The 18,355-nt window shown below is 46.5% G+C and overlaps 1 protein-coding gene across 2 annotated transcripts in view; it reads right to left on the bottom strand.

Moving 5' to 3' along the window:
- Positions 1 to 13,739, bottom strand: part of A2M (alpha-2-macroglobulin) — a 31,393-nt gene extending 17,654 nt beyond the window's left edge. Inside the window, exons 1-14 of one of the 2 annotated variants that reach the window (XM_075051596.1) lie at positions 13,486 to 13,739; positions 11,621 to 11,804; positions 10,183 to 10,342; positions 9,231 to 9,283; positions 8,690 to 8,710; positions 8,163 to 8,331; positions 6,833 to 6,917; positions 5,864 to 5,987; positions 4,478 to 4,592; positions 4,130 to 4,239; positions 3,453 to 3,611; positions 1,802 to 2,029; positions 1,398 to 1,461; positions 759 to 901 (exon numbers count right to left, since the gene is read on the bottom strand). In XM_075051596.1, the coding sequence (XP_074907697.1) occupies positions 759 to 901; positions 1,398 to 1,461; positions 1,802 to 2,029; positions 3,453 to 3,611; positions 4,130 to 4,239; positions 4,478 to 4,592; positions 5,864 to 5,987; positions 6,833 to 6,917; positions 8,163 to 8,331; positions 8,690 to 8,710; positions 9,231 to 9,283; positions 10,183 to 10,342; positions 11,621 to 11,804; positions 13,486 to 13,574 (1,704 nt within the window). In that variant the 5' untranslated portion in view covers positions 13,575 to 13,739. The remainder of the gene's footprint in view (positions 1 to 758; positions 902 to 1,397; positions 1,462 to 1,801; positions 2,030 to 3,452; positions 3,612 to 4,129; positions 4,240 to 4,477; positions 4,593 to 5,863; positions 5,988 to 6,832; positions 6,918 to 8,162; positions 8,332 to 8,689; positions 8,711 to 9,230; positions 9,284 to 10,182; positions 10,343 to 11,620; positions 11,805 to 13,485) is intronic. The other variant, XM_075051597.1, reaches the window with a different exon arrangement.
- Positions 13,740 to 18,355: the final 4,616 nt, after the last annotated feature.

The following is an 18,355-nucleotide window of genomic DNA, read 5'->3' as shown; positions in this document are numbered from 1 at the left end:
TTAGCTTGGGTTTTAGCAGGACAAGGGACTGTCTTTAGCAGTGCCCTGTCTACTATTCTGAAGTCTGGATGGGAATTTTTGAGGTTGTTCTCTTCTTAAGGCTGCTCATACATCAGTCTTCTCTTCTGAATAAGGAATCTGTGGGGCTATAAGAGAACAATGGTCCACCCGCTCACAGAAAGGCTTTCTTTTTCTGCACTCTTTCAGTCTCACCATTGCTATTGAAGCACCACGGTGCATTGCGCAGCAGGTTCAGGCAAGGTTTATCTCCATTTACACACAATAGAAATTAAAATGACAGGATGAGATGTACAGGAGCTGAAAGATCTGACAAGTATTAGCTTCCCCCACTGGACTAGGGCTGTGTGTGTTTTATTTTTGTTCTGTGACCCCACAAGCAGCCACCTCATTGCTGGAATGAGTTTGTGTGAAAAGGAGTGAAATGCATGTGTTACAGTATGACATAAGACATGCAGCCCCCCTTTTCTTACCCAGGACCGTCTGTGAGATCAATGGCTGCGACTAGTTGCTAAGAGGGTTTTTATGAGTGTAGTCCCTGCTGGCACCTTTTTCCTAGCAGCTGATCTCCTCCAAGCTAGCACAAACCAGTAAGCAGTGAAGCTACCTAGAACAATTTATAAGTGGCTTGTCCATTGTTAGTAAATCTAAAGAAATGAGCTTAGCCAGGATAAATCTAAATAAATGAGCTTGACCATGCTGCAGTCTGATGGCTGCTCCCTCAAGAAGTGGACACTTACCTTATTGCTGAAACACTTTTCTACGTTGAACTTGGTTGAATCAGCAATTACCTCACTGCTGGGGGCAGTGGTATAGACAAGCACTTGGGCCACTGGAGCAATATCAGCTTGTACAGGCAGCTGTAGTGAGAAGACCCCATTGGCTAGCAAATGAAACAACAGCAAAAAGTTAAGGTACAGGAAACCTGCTCTTGGAGCAGCCAAAATTCTTAGGTTTGACTTCGTTCTGAACTTCATCCTAGCCATGATGAAACTCCAGGGCTCCAAGTGGGATGAATTAGTGCTCACAGAGATGTATAAATCTCACTGTCTGACTGAAAAAGCCTGTTTCAAGTCCTGTTTTCCAGTGCATAAGCGTGCTGAATTTTGGTTCAGCTTCTAAAAACAGACCATCGGTCTGTGTCTCCTAGGAGCACTGGAGCCCCAGAAGTGCAGTGGCAGAAGAAAGACAGCTGGCACAGGGGATTAGAGCAAATCTGTGCAAAGCCTAAATAAAGGCAAAGCAAGCTCAAACTCTTCCCATATCTTAGGGGACTTGGAGATGTGGATCCCTGCATTTATATGGAAGCAGCCTGTATGTCTGCCACAGTTGCCTAACCTCCCAGGACAGCGACAATTTGGCAGGGGAGAGGAACTCACCACTTTCCTGCTGCAAATCCAGAATGTGGGTGCCCGCTTGCTTAATGATTCCCTTGGCCATCACCTGAATGGAAGGAGAAACCCTGCTGTGATTGAGGTTATACATGAGCCAAACCTCAAAGAGGGGGAACCTGAGAGGAGAGCAACTGAGCTGTATGTCTGCTGCTCACACCCTGCTCAGCTGTTCTCTGCCTCCCTGAGGCAGAATCCCAGTGCTCACCCAGGGGGCACTGGGACATCCTTATTCTTCTGCTCTTAACCCAGCCCCTCCTTTTTGTGGGAAAAGAACATATGAAGGATGATGGGAAAGCGTTTAAAGCCTGCTGCCACAAACCACAATTTCCATCTCCAGCCCCCCTACAATTACCAGTGACAACCTCACCGTATGGCAGTTGCAAGCTTACCAGGTAGTAAAAGACGATTTTCTTCTGCTCTCCTACGGCTGCTGGAGTAAGGATATAGTGCACCCGGACCTCTGTGGAGAAGCCACAGCTTAGTGTCTCGGACTGGGGCTCAATTTTGAGGAAGCTATTACTAGGAGAGTAAAAGCGCTTTAGTTGGAGATAGCCTTCTTCATAATACGGAACAACCCAGGAACGGTCATAGCAGTAGGGGTGTACTTTATGAGTTGCCTGGAAAAGGAGAAAATACACACATAGATCCTCAAACACAGGTGGCTGAACTAGAGCCAAAATTCATGGCCTAACATTAAAGGTTTTGTATTTTTTGTTTTTAAGCAACAAGGTAACCTACAAAAAGCCCCGTGAGTTTGGAAGATGCAAGACAGGGTGATGGTACCCTTCGCAAATCCTTGGGAATGATCTCACTCCCAGAGAATCTGGAGTTTGTCTCAAACAAGGTGAATCATATCAGTTGTTTGTTTACTATCAGTATCACCTCAAGGGCTCTTTACCCGAATACCTTGCCCCCTCTAATATCCTGTTAGTTTAAAGAGAAAAGAAGCTGATTTTCATTTTTCTTCTTATTACTGGCACTGGAGAAGGGATAGTGCTGTTCAGTTCAGAGATTACCAGTGCCAAGATCAAGCTAAGGATGCTATAGAAAAGGAGGAAGAGTCTCCACCTAAGAATTCAAAACCTAAATTGAACAGAAGTTTAGGACCTGAGAGAGTCCAGATCTTCTTAAAAATGAGAGCAAGGGGAAGATATTTCACATTTAGAAGGGTGCTACTTCAGCATTTCATGTGCCTCATGTGCTCTTATTTCCTTATCTTTCTCACTATGCCTGAGAACTCTTGCCTTTTCTTCACCCTGCAAAATTCGGAAAACTTCAAGCACCTAGTGGTAAGTTCTGGATAATTTTTAATAGTTTTAATCTGTGACAAGAGAATTGTAGGGAGAAGAGCAAATACAATTCTAGACAATCTGCCCTATTCCAGGGTGAAATATTATGAAATGTGCATATTACACACATATTGCATTTTCCACTAACAAAAGGATGCTCAGCAGCACTTATTTTTCCCAGATAAACAAATTCCACACCAGGGGGAGAATTTCTGTGAATGGTTCATACTCTTTTTTTCTTTATGGCAGGAAAAAGAAAAAAAAAAAGAAAAAAAAATAAGGAGAACCGCTTAGAAACTTGGAATGCTAAATTAAACCCTGAGAAATGCAGATTGCCTTAACTGACCACAAAGGATATTGAGATGAGATACTTGGGAAATCATGTAACTGAAAAGACAGCGAAGCACAAGCAGCACTCCACCATGGGAGTTAGACTTACCCTTGAAACAGATTTGTCTAGGTAGGGCTGGTGATCCCTTGGAGCAGAATGGACTATTATGACCTCTTGATGTTCCTTCTAACCCTATATTACTATTACCAAGCAGGAATCAAATACTTAGAAGCTAAGTACAATTGTGACTTGGCAACCTGGTTTGTTGTACGATTATTTCCACCACGCTGGTGTCAAGGTTGGCACAACCAACCAGGAACAAGAAGCTAAGTGCTTCTGCATATATAGTAGAAACTTCAGAGGTACTCCCCTTCCAGCCCTGTAGGTCACTTCATCACCTCCTCTGCCCGCAGCACTCACCCTAATTCCAACAGAATCGAAGTTCAGCTTGGAAGTGTTCATGACAAACTGTGCCCTGCCCTCTTCATTTGTTGTATAGTTGGTTTCCTGGCTTCCTTGTAAAGAAATCTTCACAACTTCATTGGCGATTGGAGCACCAGACCCATCCACTAGTTTCACCTGGAGGAGCAAAACCAGTATAGTATAGAAGGAGAGGAATGCCTGTCACCTGAACAGACTGATAGACCTCCAAGCTAAGGATGTTGGGCTCATGTCAGACAAGGAAGCCTCCACTGCTCTTTACATGTGCATTACCTATCTCTTTCAGAGAGAGCTGCAAACTTTCTGAATCTTATTTCTTTGGCCCTTTCTTATCTCCACCTCTGGGTCAGAGGTGTGCTCGTGGAGATTGACATGCACTCACACCCCTTAGGCCTCCTATTAAACAGGTGACTGGAAAAGCAGAATTTTACTTGACCGGAGAAGCAGAACCGCAAGGACAGAGGGATAAGCAGAATGAGGGCTGTGCTCTCGGCTGCTGTTCCCCAGTTCGAGAGCCTGCAGAGGAGAGGAGGCCCACAGGGATTAGCGGCACTAAGGTCCAGCATCTTTGCAGAGGGGGGACATGTATCTGTCCAGGAGGTTCAGTAGCATGATTGTTTGGCACTCATGGCACTCCATTCTCATGATTTCCCTACCTGCCCAAAGTAGGGGATTCCGGGTTTGTAGCGAGAGTCTGAATGCTCGAAGATGATTTTGCTAATGGTGGTTGTGATCTCAGAGAAGCTTGTTCCAGTCAACTCCACTCCTGCAGGAAGAAACATGAAGAATTAATTTGCCTCTGCCTGACCAGAATTACTTTTAGCCCACCCAACCCTCCTTTGCTGGACAAGCAATTTTGTTGATGCTCCTGGCCTCCAGGTAGGAAAACTTTAGGATTTCAGAAAAGCAAGAGTCTGCTTTTCTCCCTCATTCCTACTTGGCAGGCCCCTCTGCTGATCTCTCCTGAGCTTATTACATGGCTTTTTGATCCAGATGGTTCATACCTGTCTCCTCCTCTTTAATCTTAGCCTCCACATGGAGCTTATTCTCATACCCACTTCTCTTGAGCTGGAATAACTTGGTCTTTACGGTTTCAGAAATGCAGCCGTAGTTGTCTGTCTGTTGGAGGAAAACAAAGAAGACCTTTATAGTCTCATTTATATAATGCTTATTCAACTTAATGAATCCATCACTGTGCGTTGCTCTGAACTGGAAGAGAAGCCCATAACCTCACAGACCATTCTCTCTGTTGTTTTTATCAAAACTGGAAAAGCACATAAGTAACTTGGCAAGGAGCATTTTGAAGTACTTGCAGCAACATCAGAGCAAAGAGTTTGCAACCTAGAAGAGTTTTGTGTATGTGTGTGTAAAGTTTGAAATTGCAAGCACTTGACACAGAAGCATAGGGAATTATTCAAGCATATGCCACACAGGAAATGTTTGCCTGGCATCAGGCACGTTAGAATATAGCTGCTGGCTTGAAATGCACAGTGATACATAAAACAAAGCCTAGGTATGTGCAGAAAGAAGATGACAACTGGAAAAGTATTTCCAAAGCTTGCCACTTCACTTCAGCATCTTCATGTACAAGGCAGGTCTCCACAGAAAAGCAAAGAGATGCCTGGAACAGAGGTTAGCACTGCAGTGTTCATATTTTCTTTTAACATGGGTAACAACAGCAGTGGCAGAGGCAATTGTGGGGATCATACTGTAGCAGACCCCAAGGACCGTAAGAATGTCTTCTGCTTGCTTTCTTGTCCTGGCATATTTCCACAATTGCTATTACCCCAGCTCCTGTCAATTAAGCTAGCCCTGTTGCACCTGTCCATGGTCCAAACATCATTCCATTTTGCTCTTGTAGACTTGCCAGTCTGAAGAGTGAAAAAAGTGATTTCTTTTTTTCTTCTGTCTGTCTTAACCACTGCCACTAAACCCATATTCCTTTCCTTCTTGCACAAACTGCATCACCCCTCCCCTGGTTTCTGCTCCTTTCCTGATTCTGACACTAACTTCTGATCCCACACACTGTCTCTAGTGTAAGCCAACCCCAACTCTTCCCTCATGACTCATGCCTTTTCTATCTTACTTCTCTCTTATACTCTCTACACTCCATCTGACCTCTTTCTGTTTCTTCCATCTCTTCCTTCTCCATCAGCTTCTTGACTTTACACACATCTTTCTTACTGCACAGACCTTCCCCCTATTTTTACCTTTCACATTTCATCTTACCGAATCTTCTCTCCTTCTTCAGGCTTCCTTAAAATACATGGAGTCTCTCCCCTTTTCACACTACACTCGTACATACTCAGGCCAAACCTGTGCCTACAAGGCACGCTCAATAAACCACACTTTCTCCTATCGCTCTACCCACAGGAGTAATTGTGACCCACCTGTCCAGAGAACTCGTCACACACTGCTCTAGCCTCTTCACCATAGCAGGCAGTGGCTGCATGTTCAAACTTTCGGCAGACACGGAAGCTCACGAGGCCAGGAACAGGCTTCCCAAATGTGTATCTACCAGCGGGGAGGATTGAAAGAAAAACAGAGCCATTAGGAATGTAAGAGGCATGGAGAAAAATTACTAGCTCACCCGCCGCTACTCTTCCCTAGAGCTGCCTCCAGGACACAGCAGGGTCATCACAGGGAATAAAAAGCAGAAAGAAATTCAGTAACATTTTAGGATCAAGCATGGCAACGGGGGCAGGAGCACTGAATCTTATAGTCCTGATTGCATCCCTGGGAATAACATACAAGTCTTCAGAATTCATTTACCCTAATGCTGATTTAGTTGAGAGTACTCCTCATCTTGGAGAACATGTTGCAAGTATCTACCCCACCACCCAATTCTGATGGAACTGGTTTGTGTGTGTATGTCCACTGGGTCTTTTGGCTCGTTCTTCAGCCCGAGCTGTGGCTGTCCCTGCAGGATGCATGGAACATTGCTGTGCAGAATCGAATGAGGTGGCCCAAAGGAAAGAGGGCAGCTGCATCACTTATGGTTTCCTCTCGGCAATGACAAGAAAAAGCCACAGTTAAAACACCGTTCCCAGGTAAACTAAACTGAAGACCTCTTCCCTAACACTGTAGCTGGTCTGAAATCCTCTGTGACTCAAAAAAATATGCAAAAAAACCCCTTCCAAAAAAACAGAAGAACAATAAGTTTCTACATGTTACATACAAAGTGCCCCAAGCAATATTGTTGCCTTTTATCTAATGGTAGATGTAGTGTGTTTGGTCCTGGGGCCCCAAAATGGTTGAGAAATATAATGAAGTATCATATCTCAGTCTCCCAACTGGACTTGCAGCAGCAGCTGAAGACAGACCTGAAACCAAGAAGGACTTGAAAGAATGGCACTCACAGACCACAAACTGTCACCTTCAGCTTCTCATCAAGAATGGTGATCACCTTAGGCATTTTCACTGTTACTTCGAATTTTGGCAGCACTGCAGCAAAACCAAAGCAAAACAGTGTATGTGGTGGGGAATAACATAAGAATAAGACATGAAGGCTGCTCAAAGACTATTCTTACAAATGACCTGAAACCCTTTTACATCTAAATGGTCAGATTTGAGAGGCTTCTGTCACCTGCACATCCCACTGAAGTCAGTGAAAACCACAGGCACTCAGCCAACAACTGTGCCAGGTAAGACAAGATTATTACACCAGCTATTAAAATACAGCAGCTTCTTAGATAACACATGGGTTATCAGTACCACAGCAGTAGGATACAGTAAAATAGAGAGTTAAGTCAATACAGGTCTCCCACAAACATGCAGAACTGGGACTGCAGCCTGGTGTCTGCATTTCCAAAGCATGTAGACCTCACCAATTTGCAAAATAGGAAGACCCCATAGCTTCCCCGGTGACTTAGCACAGGGTGACATCACATCCAAACCCAGCTGCAGGAGGGGAAGTGGACGGTGACTGTCTTGGGAGAGCTAGGAGGGATTCAGGGCATAGGAACAGCCTTGCAATTGAAAAAAGTCAAAGGACTTCCAGACTCACCTTCTAGGATTCACCTCTGCTGCATGAGCCAGATCATGTCAGACCATATAACAAGGGCTACAGCTGGCTTGCTGGGGTGGGAACCTATGTTGGTTGCGACCGTGTGCCGGTGTGTATTGGGATACCATTTTCTAGCCAAGCAGATGGAACGGGCATAGTGGTGAGAGCACCAGAGAGACGTTAAGGCACCAAGGCGTCATGCGAGCTGCAGGCTTAGCTTGTGGGGGAGGAAGGGCAAGGTCTGAATTTACAGACAGCCCCAGCCTACACCAAAAGGTCTTTGGGCCTTAGGCAAGGGGGAGCCAGACTCATAGCATGACACTTGACAGTAAACAACTGGAGATGAGGCTGTGGCCTTAAATTCACCTCTGAAAGGAGGTGAGGCTTGTGGTTGCCAGCACAGACTAATCCAAGCACATAGCTGCCCTGATGGGAGCCTTGCTAAGAGGGGCAGTCAGAAGAGCTGCACTGCATGGCCTGGGGCTTAGGGAGGAGTGGAGATGGGTGGCTCAAGTCCTTCAGTCTTCACGCCTCAGAAAGGGATGATGCTTGGGAGGGAGAGGACACAGAGGTGTTTTTCCAGCCATGTGGGACATCCTGGTCAGATCTACCACCCTGTTCAATTAAGCTTTCATGCCTCACAGGACTAGCTGTTAGGAACTTGAAACTGCAGCGACAGTTACCATACTCCTCCACAGAGAAAGGGTGCCGAATTGTCTTCCCAGAGGCCTTCTGTGCCACCACTGTGTAGGTCCCTTGCATAGGTTCGGAGGTGAGGTTGAAGAACAGCTGGATTAACCCCTTCTCTAACTCTACCTTTGTCCACTGGTACACACGGTTTTTCTTTGGGTCCTACAGAGAATGTGACCACAAGGAGATTGTGAGAACAGTGGGAGCCTGCAACAAGAACTAAAAAGCAAAAGCAGTGAGGGGACGCCCAGCCCCAGTGTTTCAGAAGGCTGCAGGACAGGAGCGGGGGGCACTAGCAGGGTTGTGTGGGGAGCCCAGGGCTGGACAACAGAAGGAGCTGTAACCTTGGCCCAGAGTACATGGTCGCCACCATATGAGTTAAAGCTCTGTATATTCAAATTAATGTAATGGACCTGCTTAATACATAAAATAGACAAGAATCATCTTGAGGCAACTGGTAGTTATTCTGCCCAGGGTGAGGTGCAATAGATGTGAACATGAATTGAATGCTTGTACATACCTCGATATACACCAGTGGAAACTAGAAAAAGAAGAAAGGAAACAGCATATTTAGACAGAGTGCAAGCAACACACTCAAATGACCAGGGCTATGACCATGTTTCAGGGAACAAGCTGATCACCCAATGGGATAAGGAAAAAAGTTCCTAGGACGGAGCAACAGAGTATTTTGAGGTACATCAAGAGGGGGGGACAATCCTTTGTCTCAGGCAGAAAAGTCAGCTGAAATCACTAACTCTGGATGATCTGCAATACTAATAAGAGCAGGTGCACACTGTGATAATGGTAGATTTGCCCACTGCTGAGGTGCTTACACCAGCATGGTTCATTTGCAGTTTGTCAAATTTTTCTAAGAATGCAGAAGGCAGCCTTATGCAGAAATTTGAAGCACAGACCCTGTTAACAAGACCTGAGGTAAGCCAGGAATTGCACAACTATCTCCGCGTACTGAGAGCTCTCCCCAAAAGACACTTCTTTCCTCCCTTTCCCCACACAGATGACTTAAGGCCAAGTAACTAGTGAAAAGGAAGCATCATACTTACCACTTCATTCAGGGGACGGAAGTCTGTATCCAGAGAAACAATTCTGAACAGGACTGATGGAGAAAGGCAGACAGTGAGGTTCCACAGTGCAGTCACCAACCAGAAAACATCAGTTGCAAAAACAAATGGTACAACAGAGAACAGAGCTGTTCTCTTCTAAAGAAATTCCATTCACTAGAAAGCTAAGTCATGCTAGAAGGTTACCCATGTAAGAAATTACATGAATAAGAGGATGTTAAGAGCAAATCCATGGCAGTGTGAACACCTTACTGATCATGGGCATCAGAATCTCATTAATCAGGACCAAAGTTAAATCTAAGTTGCCTTTGTTTACTTTGCAAGGGTATATTTTTACATGGGAATTCACATGGGTCTTCTAATTTTGTTATAACTAGACTGACTTCTTAGGAAGGATGAATACAAGCAAATTATTTCAGCACTTGGCTGCAAGTTTGTGTTGGCTCTGGATGGATAGAGAATTCAGCGTCTCTTTTAGGACATTCATTTCTGTCCAGGCCAAATTTAGGAGATCAATGGCCCAGAAGAAATAAATGGCTTATATAGTTCTCTCTGTCTTCACTGAGCAAAATCAGCTGCAGCTTTAAAAGCTATTTTGTGACAGTCTGAATTTTGGCCCTGTTCTCTGTAGGACAAATATCCAGTCTTTCTCTGATTCTAATGTGGACCGTAACTGCACGGACCACAACAATAGAGCCCCCACTGACAGAGGGAGTGTGTGCAGGTGCTCCAGATTATATATGCATGTATCTAAGGTTCCCCAAATTGTTCCTAAATGGAGCATTAAAAACATAAGCCTCAGCCATGAGATTGCAGTTCTGACCCCCACTGAAAGCAGTCAACATCTGGCCGCACAGTTTTAGTATCCAGAGAAAACGACAGGTTTAGTATGAATTTTTTCTTCAAACGCAAATTTCCACCCCTTCCCAGGTACCTGTCTGTCCAGGCTTGTAGATGGGTTTGTCTGTCTGGACAAAGACCAAGCTCTCAGAATTCTTGACCAGCACCGACTTGCGGCTCCTGAACTGCAGTGTTGCCCCCTTCACCGTCACAGTGATAAATGTGACTGGTGACGGGCTATTTGATTTTGGAAGCTGGAGAGTAAGAAAGCAACTATGTTATGGACCACCTTTAAAGGCTTCCAGAACTGAACTGGCCTTTAGGAAATAAGAGATTTAATATAATCTTGATGGACCCAACACAGAGGTGAGGAGAACTATAATCAGGAACAAGAGACTGGTCTTCACTTGCCCCATATTCCTACTGTCCAAGTATTGTGCAGCAAAGGCACTCCCACCTCTGCCACCCAATTTCAAGAAATTCTTACTGCCCTGACCAAAACTTTTCTGTCCTTTTCCTTTTGACATTCACAGGGGCAATGGAATACCCCTTCTCTTTCAGATAATGTCCCTAGTCCTTGCAGAACATTTCCTTTTCCAAACCAGACACGCCAGATCTCTATACATCTCTCTCCAAGTGACAAAACTCAATCTTCAGCCTATATCTGACAAAGCCAGACACAGATACCAACCTGTTCAGTGTCCTGAAGGCCCGTTCTTCAGCCTTCAGGCCAAAGATGTAATCTGTGCTCTGAGCCAAATGACCAACTACCCTAGCTGCCCACAATTTGCTATAGTCCCTGGGGCTATCAATTACATTAAGGTACAAATTTCCTGCCTCACTCTCTTTTTCAGTCACAGGCAATCACAGCTCTATGTTCTTACTGCAGTGTACTATGTAGGGGTCGGCGTTCGGAAGATCTCGCGTTGTCACGGAAAGTTAGAGGGTTAGTCGCAGCCTTGTGATGTACCTGTAACCCCACCTCCCCTTGTTAGTATAAAAGGAATTAACTGCGCAATAAAAGGCGGAAGTTGGCGCTCACACTGTGTGTGTTATCTGTCTCTTTCCCTGGTCCGGGCCGACCAGTGATCTAAGCGTGGCACCTTGATATGTAGCGAATGCTACATACTATACCCACAAGTCAAAAAGTATCTGAGGTTCAAAAGCTCTACCCCAATTTGAAGGCACTCAAGTGACAATCTGTGGCTGTTGAAGGATGATGTGAAGAGCCATTTGAAGAAGCTGTTCACCAAACAGCCATCAGGAGCATCAATACTAAAACCACTTCTTTCTCCTGGCCTCTCGTCCTTCTGTCCTGGAGAGGGGCTGGCTTTCCAGGATTCAGCGTTTCCCATTCAGATAGCACGCTAAGGAGATCTCAGCAGTGAAAGGGTGTTGAGGATGGATGTGAACATGCCTTTGGCCAAGAAGGATGTGAATACCTACACAGTGTTACTCTGGTCATTACTACTCAGCGCCCTTACAGTTTATCCCTGGCACAAGGGAGCAGCCCACAAGGATGAGATACTCACCGAGAAAGGGATGCAGGTGAACAAGTCCGTCTCTGACACCACGTCATCAATCAAGCTCCTGTTTTCACCTTGATACTCGAGTGTGGCACTCAGCGTCACAGACTCATTCAGGTGGGTCAGTTGAACACAGACTTTCTCAGGAGAATCAGTGTGTATCAGAAAGGGCAGTAGCACCATATACTGCCTAGAAAGAGGGGAGAAAGACAGGTCAGAGGAACAGGTAACAGGAGCTGTACAGAAAGAACAAATAAACCAGTCTGATGACTACAGCCTTCACTGCACAGGGGGAGAGGTGCATTTTCTAGGAGTGTAACAAGATTTCCAGCATGTCTGTAACAGCAGGGAAAAGCAGAGAGGCCGGTCTCAGAAGTAAAATACCACAGGAAATCCTCAGTGCAGATGTCTGGAAGGGGTATGTTTTTCCAGGTTCTGGCACAACAGCAGTGCTTCCTCCTGGGACCCTGCATAACACCAGTGGGGACAAGTCAATTGTCACCTTTGCTGGACACTGTTACTGGGATTCAGGAGCCGCACAATGCCGGTACCCAGTGAATAAACGCCATTGACCACACGCTGCCAACCGTCTGTAGCACTCTCATTCCTCGCAGAGACCCAAAACTGCCACAGCGTGGTGCCACATCTTCAGCAAAAACACTGGAGAAAATTTCAGGTTTTCAGGGAAGCAAGCCCCTCTTGTCTCAGCCGGAGCAGGGGGTCCCTGCTCAGCCCTACGCAACCTCCCTCCCAGGGGAGCAACGTGCCGGTGGTGTCCCGGTGCCCAGCACTGCATCTGGGAATCAAACCTGACCCCTCTAATGGCAACAGGGCTTCCTTTTGGGTGGGCGAGGACTGGCCTCTGACAAGCATCCCCAGAGGAGCGAGCATCTGGGAGAAGAGCCCTTGACATCTCAGCAGTAAGGCAGGGCATTCGCTTTAGCGGTATGGGCGGCTCTCACACCTTGACGTCCATCAGTTGGTCTACGGGGAGAAAGCTCTGGCCCCTCAGATCCCAGCCCTGCTGTCTGCATTTGAAGAAAGCGCTGCAGCACAGCCTTGCTTTGCTGCGGAGGAAAAGACATTGCCAAAAAGCCAAAGGAGAAAGCCTCTGGGATATCAGGACCTCGCATGCGCTGCTCCTGCATACAAGTACGACGCACATGCACACAACACGCACTCCACGTACAAACAGGGCAAAAGGGGGTGAAGAAAGGATGCAGCACAATATACCCTCACAGACCTTAACAGTCACAGTCTGACAGTGCCATCTAACCTTGGGTGAGAAGGGAATTTTCATTCCCTTGGCTGAGCTGAAAAATGTGAATTAAAAAATAAAACCATTTCTGGTCATGCCAGATCTGTTATTTGTCCTTTTTTTCCCCATTATCAATCAAAAAACCACTCCCATCTCCTGGGCATTTCAGCCTGGGAGTAGGGTAGCCAACCCAAAACGAAACTTTTCACTGTCTTTTCAAAAAAGTCTATCTCTTAAGGAAAACTGAATGTGTAAACAGTTATAAAAAGTTGCCTTTCAAAAGCACCAATTCTGTGCAGAAAATTTTGTTGAAATCCTATCAATTCACTGAAGCAGCAAAAGGTATTCTCATAGACCTTTCCCTCTATTTTCTTTTTTTTCTTTTTTTTTTCCTGAAGTTTTACTGATATCTCAGTTTCACGGACTGTTTTGGGTGCCCCTGAAGCACTACAGCTGCTGTTTGTAGAAGACGCTTTACCCAGCCCTGGTAAAATAAAGCCCCTGTCTTTATTCCCGGGTAAAAGAAAGTAGGCAAAAGATGAGAAGACGAAGCGACAGACAGAAATACAACCCAGGTCTCCTGCCTGCCCAGAGACCCCCCTGCGCAGCTTACGGCTCTGTGGCAGGCGAGCTGTGTCCGGGAAGGAAGAAGAGGAGCAGGAGGAAGACGCTGGGTTTGATGAGCAGCCCGTCCTTCCCCATGGTGCGGAGCAGGTCGTGGTGAGTCCAGCAGACACCCAGTCTGGTCCGGTGCTGCTCGTACTCCCCCTCCGCTCTCTGAGCCAAGCCTTTATACTCTCTTCTGCAAACAGCCCAGGGGCTGGAGGAGATAAGGGCTGGAGGCCAGGGCCCATCTGGAAATGGGGAGAGGCGGTGCGGAGGAGCTGGAACTAGCAGCTCTGAGTCCGGGCAGAAGGCCAGGCGCTGGGGGGGAGAGGGAGGGCAGGGTGCCCAGCAGGCTGGAGCCGTCTCTTTTTTTTGTGGCAGGGCAGCAGGCAACGGAAGAGGAAAGGTAGTGGCTAAAGAAAAGGAGGGCTAACGGCGGAGGGTAAGGGGAAGGCTTCCATTTCTGGCAGGGGTCCCTGTACGGAGCTGGCCGCGGCGCCGGTCACGGCGGCTGGAGGAGCGGGAGAGGTCTGATTTCCTTCAAACTGGGGGCAGGAGATTGAGCTAGCATTTGGGAAACCAGAGCGGGTGAGCCTCGCCCCCGCTTACAGGCAGGATCTGAAAACAGGGAATGCAAACTCTGAAAACCTTCCCCCTTCACCCACCCTGCGCCCCCATGCTCTCCATTCCCTGTCCCACCAGGGCTAATGCCAGGAAAAGGGGCCAGAGAGTGCCTGGACAATCAAGTCATCTAAGATAATCTGGCCTTCACCCTGACAGAAAGAGGGACAGTGACATGATGGGAAGCTGCCAAAAGTTCAACCCATTAACAGCGTGTAACACATTAACCAGTTCCCCAGAGCAGCAGCTGCCCTCACACAACCGAACAGACATGGCCTGGGTCTTGCTTTCCCTGTACTGGTTTTAGTTCCAGGTCAAGTTATTGGCACATCTAGATCCAGTTATTGCTGTTTGATGGAGTCCTTACTGTTTTTGTTATGTGAAAATCCATGTAATGCACTGTGATGGGCGATGTTGCATCACAGAGGGAAATTTCTTTTTGACCATTGTCTTTACCATAGTTACCTTGGTCTGCAGCAGGAGGATCAATAGCTCTGGTAATTATTACCTTTGCAAGTGGCAGTAGAATACCTGTCTTTCTTATAGTCCTAACCCAAACTCCAAAGAAAGGAGATCTATGTTACAGGATGTAAAGCATAATTTTTGGATTAAAAAGGGTGCAGGATGAAATGATTACCTGTCTGTCCTTCCCCTCTCCCACTATCATCATCAGAAGTTTGGTAAGCTCAGGAACTTCAGAGTTAAGAAATCCAAGTGCCATGAGATAACAAACCTTCATTGCAGACCTCATTCTGCCCTGCAGTGACCTGCATGGGAAAGGAGAGGATGGGAGTGCATCTCCAATTTCCTTGGGGACTGCACAAAAGACAGCCCAGGTTTGTGCTCTGCCTTCTCCATCTGATGCCTAACGGTTGCTCTGCCTGCCCAAAATAAATCTAACCCGGGAAGATCTGCCTCATCCACAGAGAAGAGGATTTGTATGTGGGGCGGTCAAAGCCTTCTTGAAGATGACACTTTACATCGGCTTGAACAGGTTGGGAGCCGGACTGACTGAACACAAACCTTACAGGGAAGAGGTGCAGAACTGCACACAGCAGAGGAAGGTAGGGCTACCCTTTTTGGCAAATAGCCAACCAGCTCACACCGCTCACAAGCCAGCTCCCAATCATTAGGACCTTGGTCAAAAATGTGCTGTGTAGCCAAAAACTGAAGAGAAATGTTTTCAGTCAATTGAAGGGGGCAAGGTTTTAAAAGCTTGAGAATCCCAGGAGGTACCAATGAGCATGCACAGACACCGAACTGACTTCTAAAATCTGCCCTCAAGCTGCTTGGCCTCCACCCCATTCCCAATAGCAACTTGGGCCCCAGCAGCCTAATTTCAAGGGTCTCTGCACGGCCCATGTGATTCAGCTCGTAGGTGGTGGCGCAGACAAGGCAGTGGCAATGAGTTTTCCCTCTCTCTCCTGCCATTTCCACCTGCTGTGAGTAGAGCTGAGAAGGCCAACAGGCTTTCTAGATCATTTTGGCTAGATTTTAAGTGGTTAACTCTAAGCGCCGCAAGAGAACTCCTGCAAGGTGTCAGCCTATCCATGAGGAGAGTGTGTTCAGTATTATCTTTCCTGGATTTCTCTCAGTGAATCTGAATTTCTGTCATTTGGCATAGCTCAAAGGGACAGGTGCCCCAGTTGTGCAAAAAGAGCATTAAGCATCCTGTATCTGAACGAAGAATCCCACTGCGTTCATTGACAGCATCACAGAAGTGCCGGTTAGAAGGAGCTCTGGAATTTATCTAGTCCATCCTTTCATTTAAAGCAGGACTGCTGCCAACGCTGTCAGCTGTGACTTTGTCAAGTCAAACCTTGAAAACTTCCAAGGATGGATAACCTACCATTTCTCCAGTGATCTGTTCCAGTGTTGCACTAATCTCTGGTGAAGACATCTTTCCTCATGTCCAGTCGGAACTCCGCAATCTGCAGTTGCAGCCATTGCCCCATGTTGTATCTTCTGCTCCTACCAAGAAAGGTCATGTTCCAACATCCTTACAACTGCCTTTCAAGTATTTGTAAGCAGCTATTTAATCACCCCAACCTCTTCTTGGTCAGACTAAACAAGCCCAGCTCCCCCTGTCAGTCCCTGCGGGTAAGTGCTCCATACTCTGATGAGTTTGGTAGTCCTCCCTTGGACCCTCACCAGTTTCTCCATGTTCCTCTTGAATTGGGGTTCAGCAGACCAAACACTGTCCAAGTGCAGCCTCAGAAATGCCATAGAGAATGAGGATTGTAACTTACCTTGATCTGCAAGCCATGCTCCTCCAGTATTCATTCATCACTGCTTACAAGAGTTCATCCAAAAAGAACTTACTTCCAAGAAAATTAGTGTATATCAATCAGCTATATCAACATGCTCTAGACAGAAGATTAAAAGCTCTGCCAAAGAGATTTGTTCCACTGCTTTTCATGGAAATGAATATATTTGCTTCAAATCCCTTTAGTATTGTAAAAACTTGAACGCACAAAGGTGCCGTGTGCACCATTGAAAGTAAAATTCGCAGCTGAAAATCCTTTCCCTTTGAAGAATGGTCAACTTTGAAAGCAACCTAATGTATTTATTTATTTTACATTTCCTGAGTATCTCTTTGGGATGAGATTGAGAGGCCATGTTTGAAGAGCTAAAAGGTAAAATAGTCTAGTATGCACTGCACTGTAAAATCCTAGGGGAGGCAAAGCTGTTGCGCTATTTACAAGGTAAACTAGGCAAGCTCGGAGACATGCTCACCTCACCTACAGACATCACGATAACATGAGAAGCTGTTTCTTCACTGGGGTTCTCTGGTAAAGTAACTGCTAGGTTTCCTTCTGTAGCTGCTACCACTACTTTGACAAAACAGGCAAAGTCTCCAGCATTATTTCTGTAGGGCCTGGCAACTTTCTAGGAGTCAGGGACAGCATCGTCTCTTGATGGTTGAATGGACTCTGCCACAGACAAAATGACTCATCCAAAGTAACCCAGACAATCTGAGATGAAATCTCAAAGTTTTTAGCTCCTAGTAGACTGCTTAAGATATGGTGGTTTTTTCTCACAGTTTCCCCAGGTCTGACTGTTGCAGGCATGGTTATTGAAAATCAGACCTACCCTTGCTGGGAACATTCCCATCTTAAGCCTCTCAGCTCAGTGAACTCCATATGAGTTTCAGCAGGCATCCACTTAGCTGAGTATGCTAAGAGCTGTGTTTTCATCTTCATCTGCTCCGATACCTTCATGTGTTACATCCTCTATGAATGTCAAGCCCCACACACCAGCTGAAGGCATTCTGTAAATGGCAGTGTGAGGAATCTGCTGTTGCGTTGCAACTGGATTGCTCAAAACTGCATTAAGCTGCTTCTTTCAACCAGGTGATGCAAGGAAAATTTCAATTATTTGAAAATAAAATTGCTGGGGGGAATCAGCAGTTTTATTTTTGGAAACAAGAGCCTGGCTCTGTCCTCTTTGTGCCCTCCCTTCAGGTGCATTATATAAATATATATTATACATAAATTAATAAGGTCTCCCCTCGGCATTCTCTTCTCTAGAATAAACCATCCCAGCTGTCTCAGCCTCTCCTCATAGGAGAGATGCTCCCGTCCTTTCATCATCTTTGTGGCCCTTCATTGGACTCTCCAGTATGTCCATGTCTCTCTCGTACTGAGGAGCCCAGAACTGGACCCAGCACTCCAGGTGTGGCCTCCCCAGTGCTGAGTAGAGGGGAAGGATCACCTCCCTCGACCTGCTGGCACTACTCTGTCTAATGCAGCCCAGAATACCATTCACCTCCTTTGCAGCAAGGGCACATCGCTGGCTCATGTTCAACTTGGTGCCCACCAGGACCCCCAGGTCCTTTACTGCAAAGCTGCTTTCCAGCTGGGTCACCCCCAGCAGGTACTGGTGCATGGGGCTGTTCCTCCCCAGCTGCAGGTCTTTGACCTTTTTCTTGTTGAACTTCACCAGGTTCCCGTCAGCCCGTTTCTCCAGCCTGCCTCTCCCAGAACAAACACACTCCCCAGAACATCTACCACTAAGCTGCTGCTTGCCAAGGCTTGTGACTGGCTATTTGGGAAATCCCTACAGGAACACTCCTGTGCACCGCATCATGTACTGTATTGGCTTTGTGTGGCAAGGTTTTGGTAGCAGGGAGGAGTTACAGGGATGGCTTCAGTGAGAAGCCGCTGGAAGCTTCCCCTGTGTCCGACAGATCCGATGCCAGCTGGCTCCAAGACAGACCCGGGGCCGACCAAGGCTGAGTCAATCAGCGATAGTGG

Source organism: Buteo buteo, chromosome 19, assembly GCF_964188355.1.
Source record: "Buteo buteo chromosome 19, bButBut1.hap1.1, whole genome shotgun sequence".
In the NCBI taxonomy this organism is placed as follows: Eukaryota; Metazoa; Chordata; class Aves; order Accipitriformes; family Accipitridae; genus Buteo; species Buteo buteo.
The sequence above is the reverse complement of the archived record's forward strand: the minus strand, read 5'-3'. Positions and strand labels throughout refer to the sequence as shown.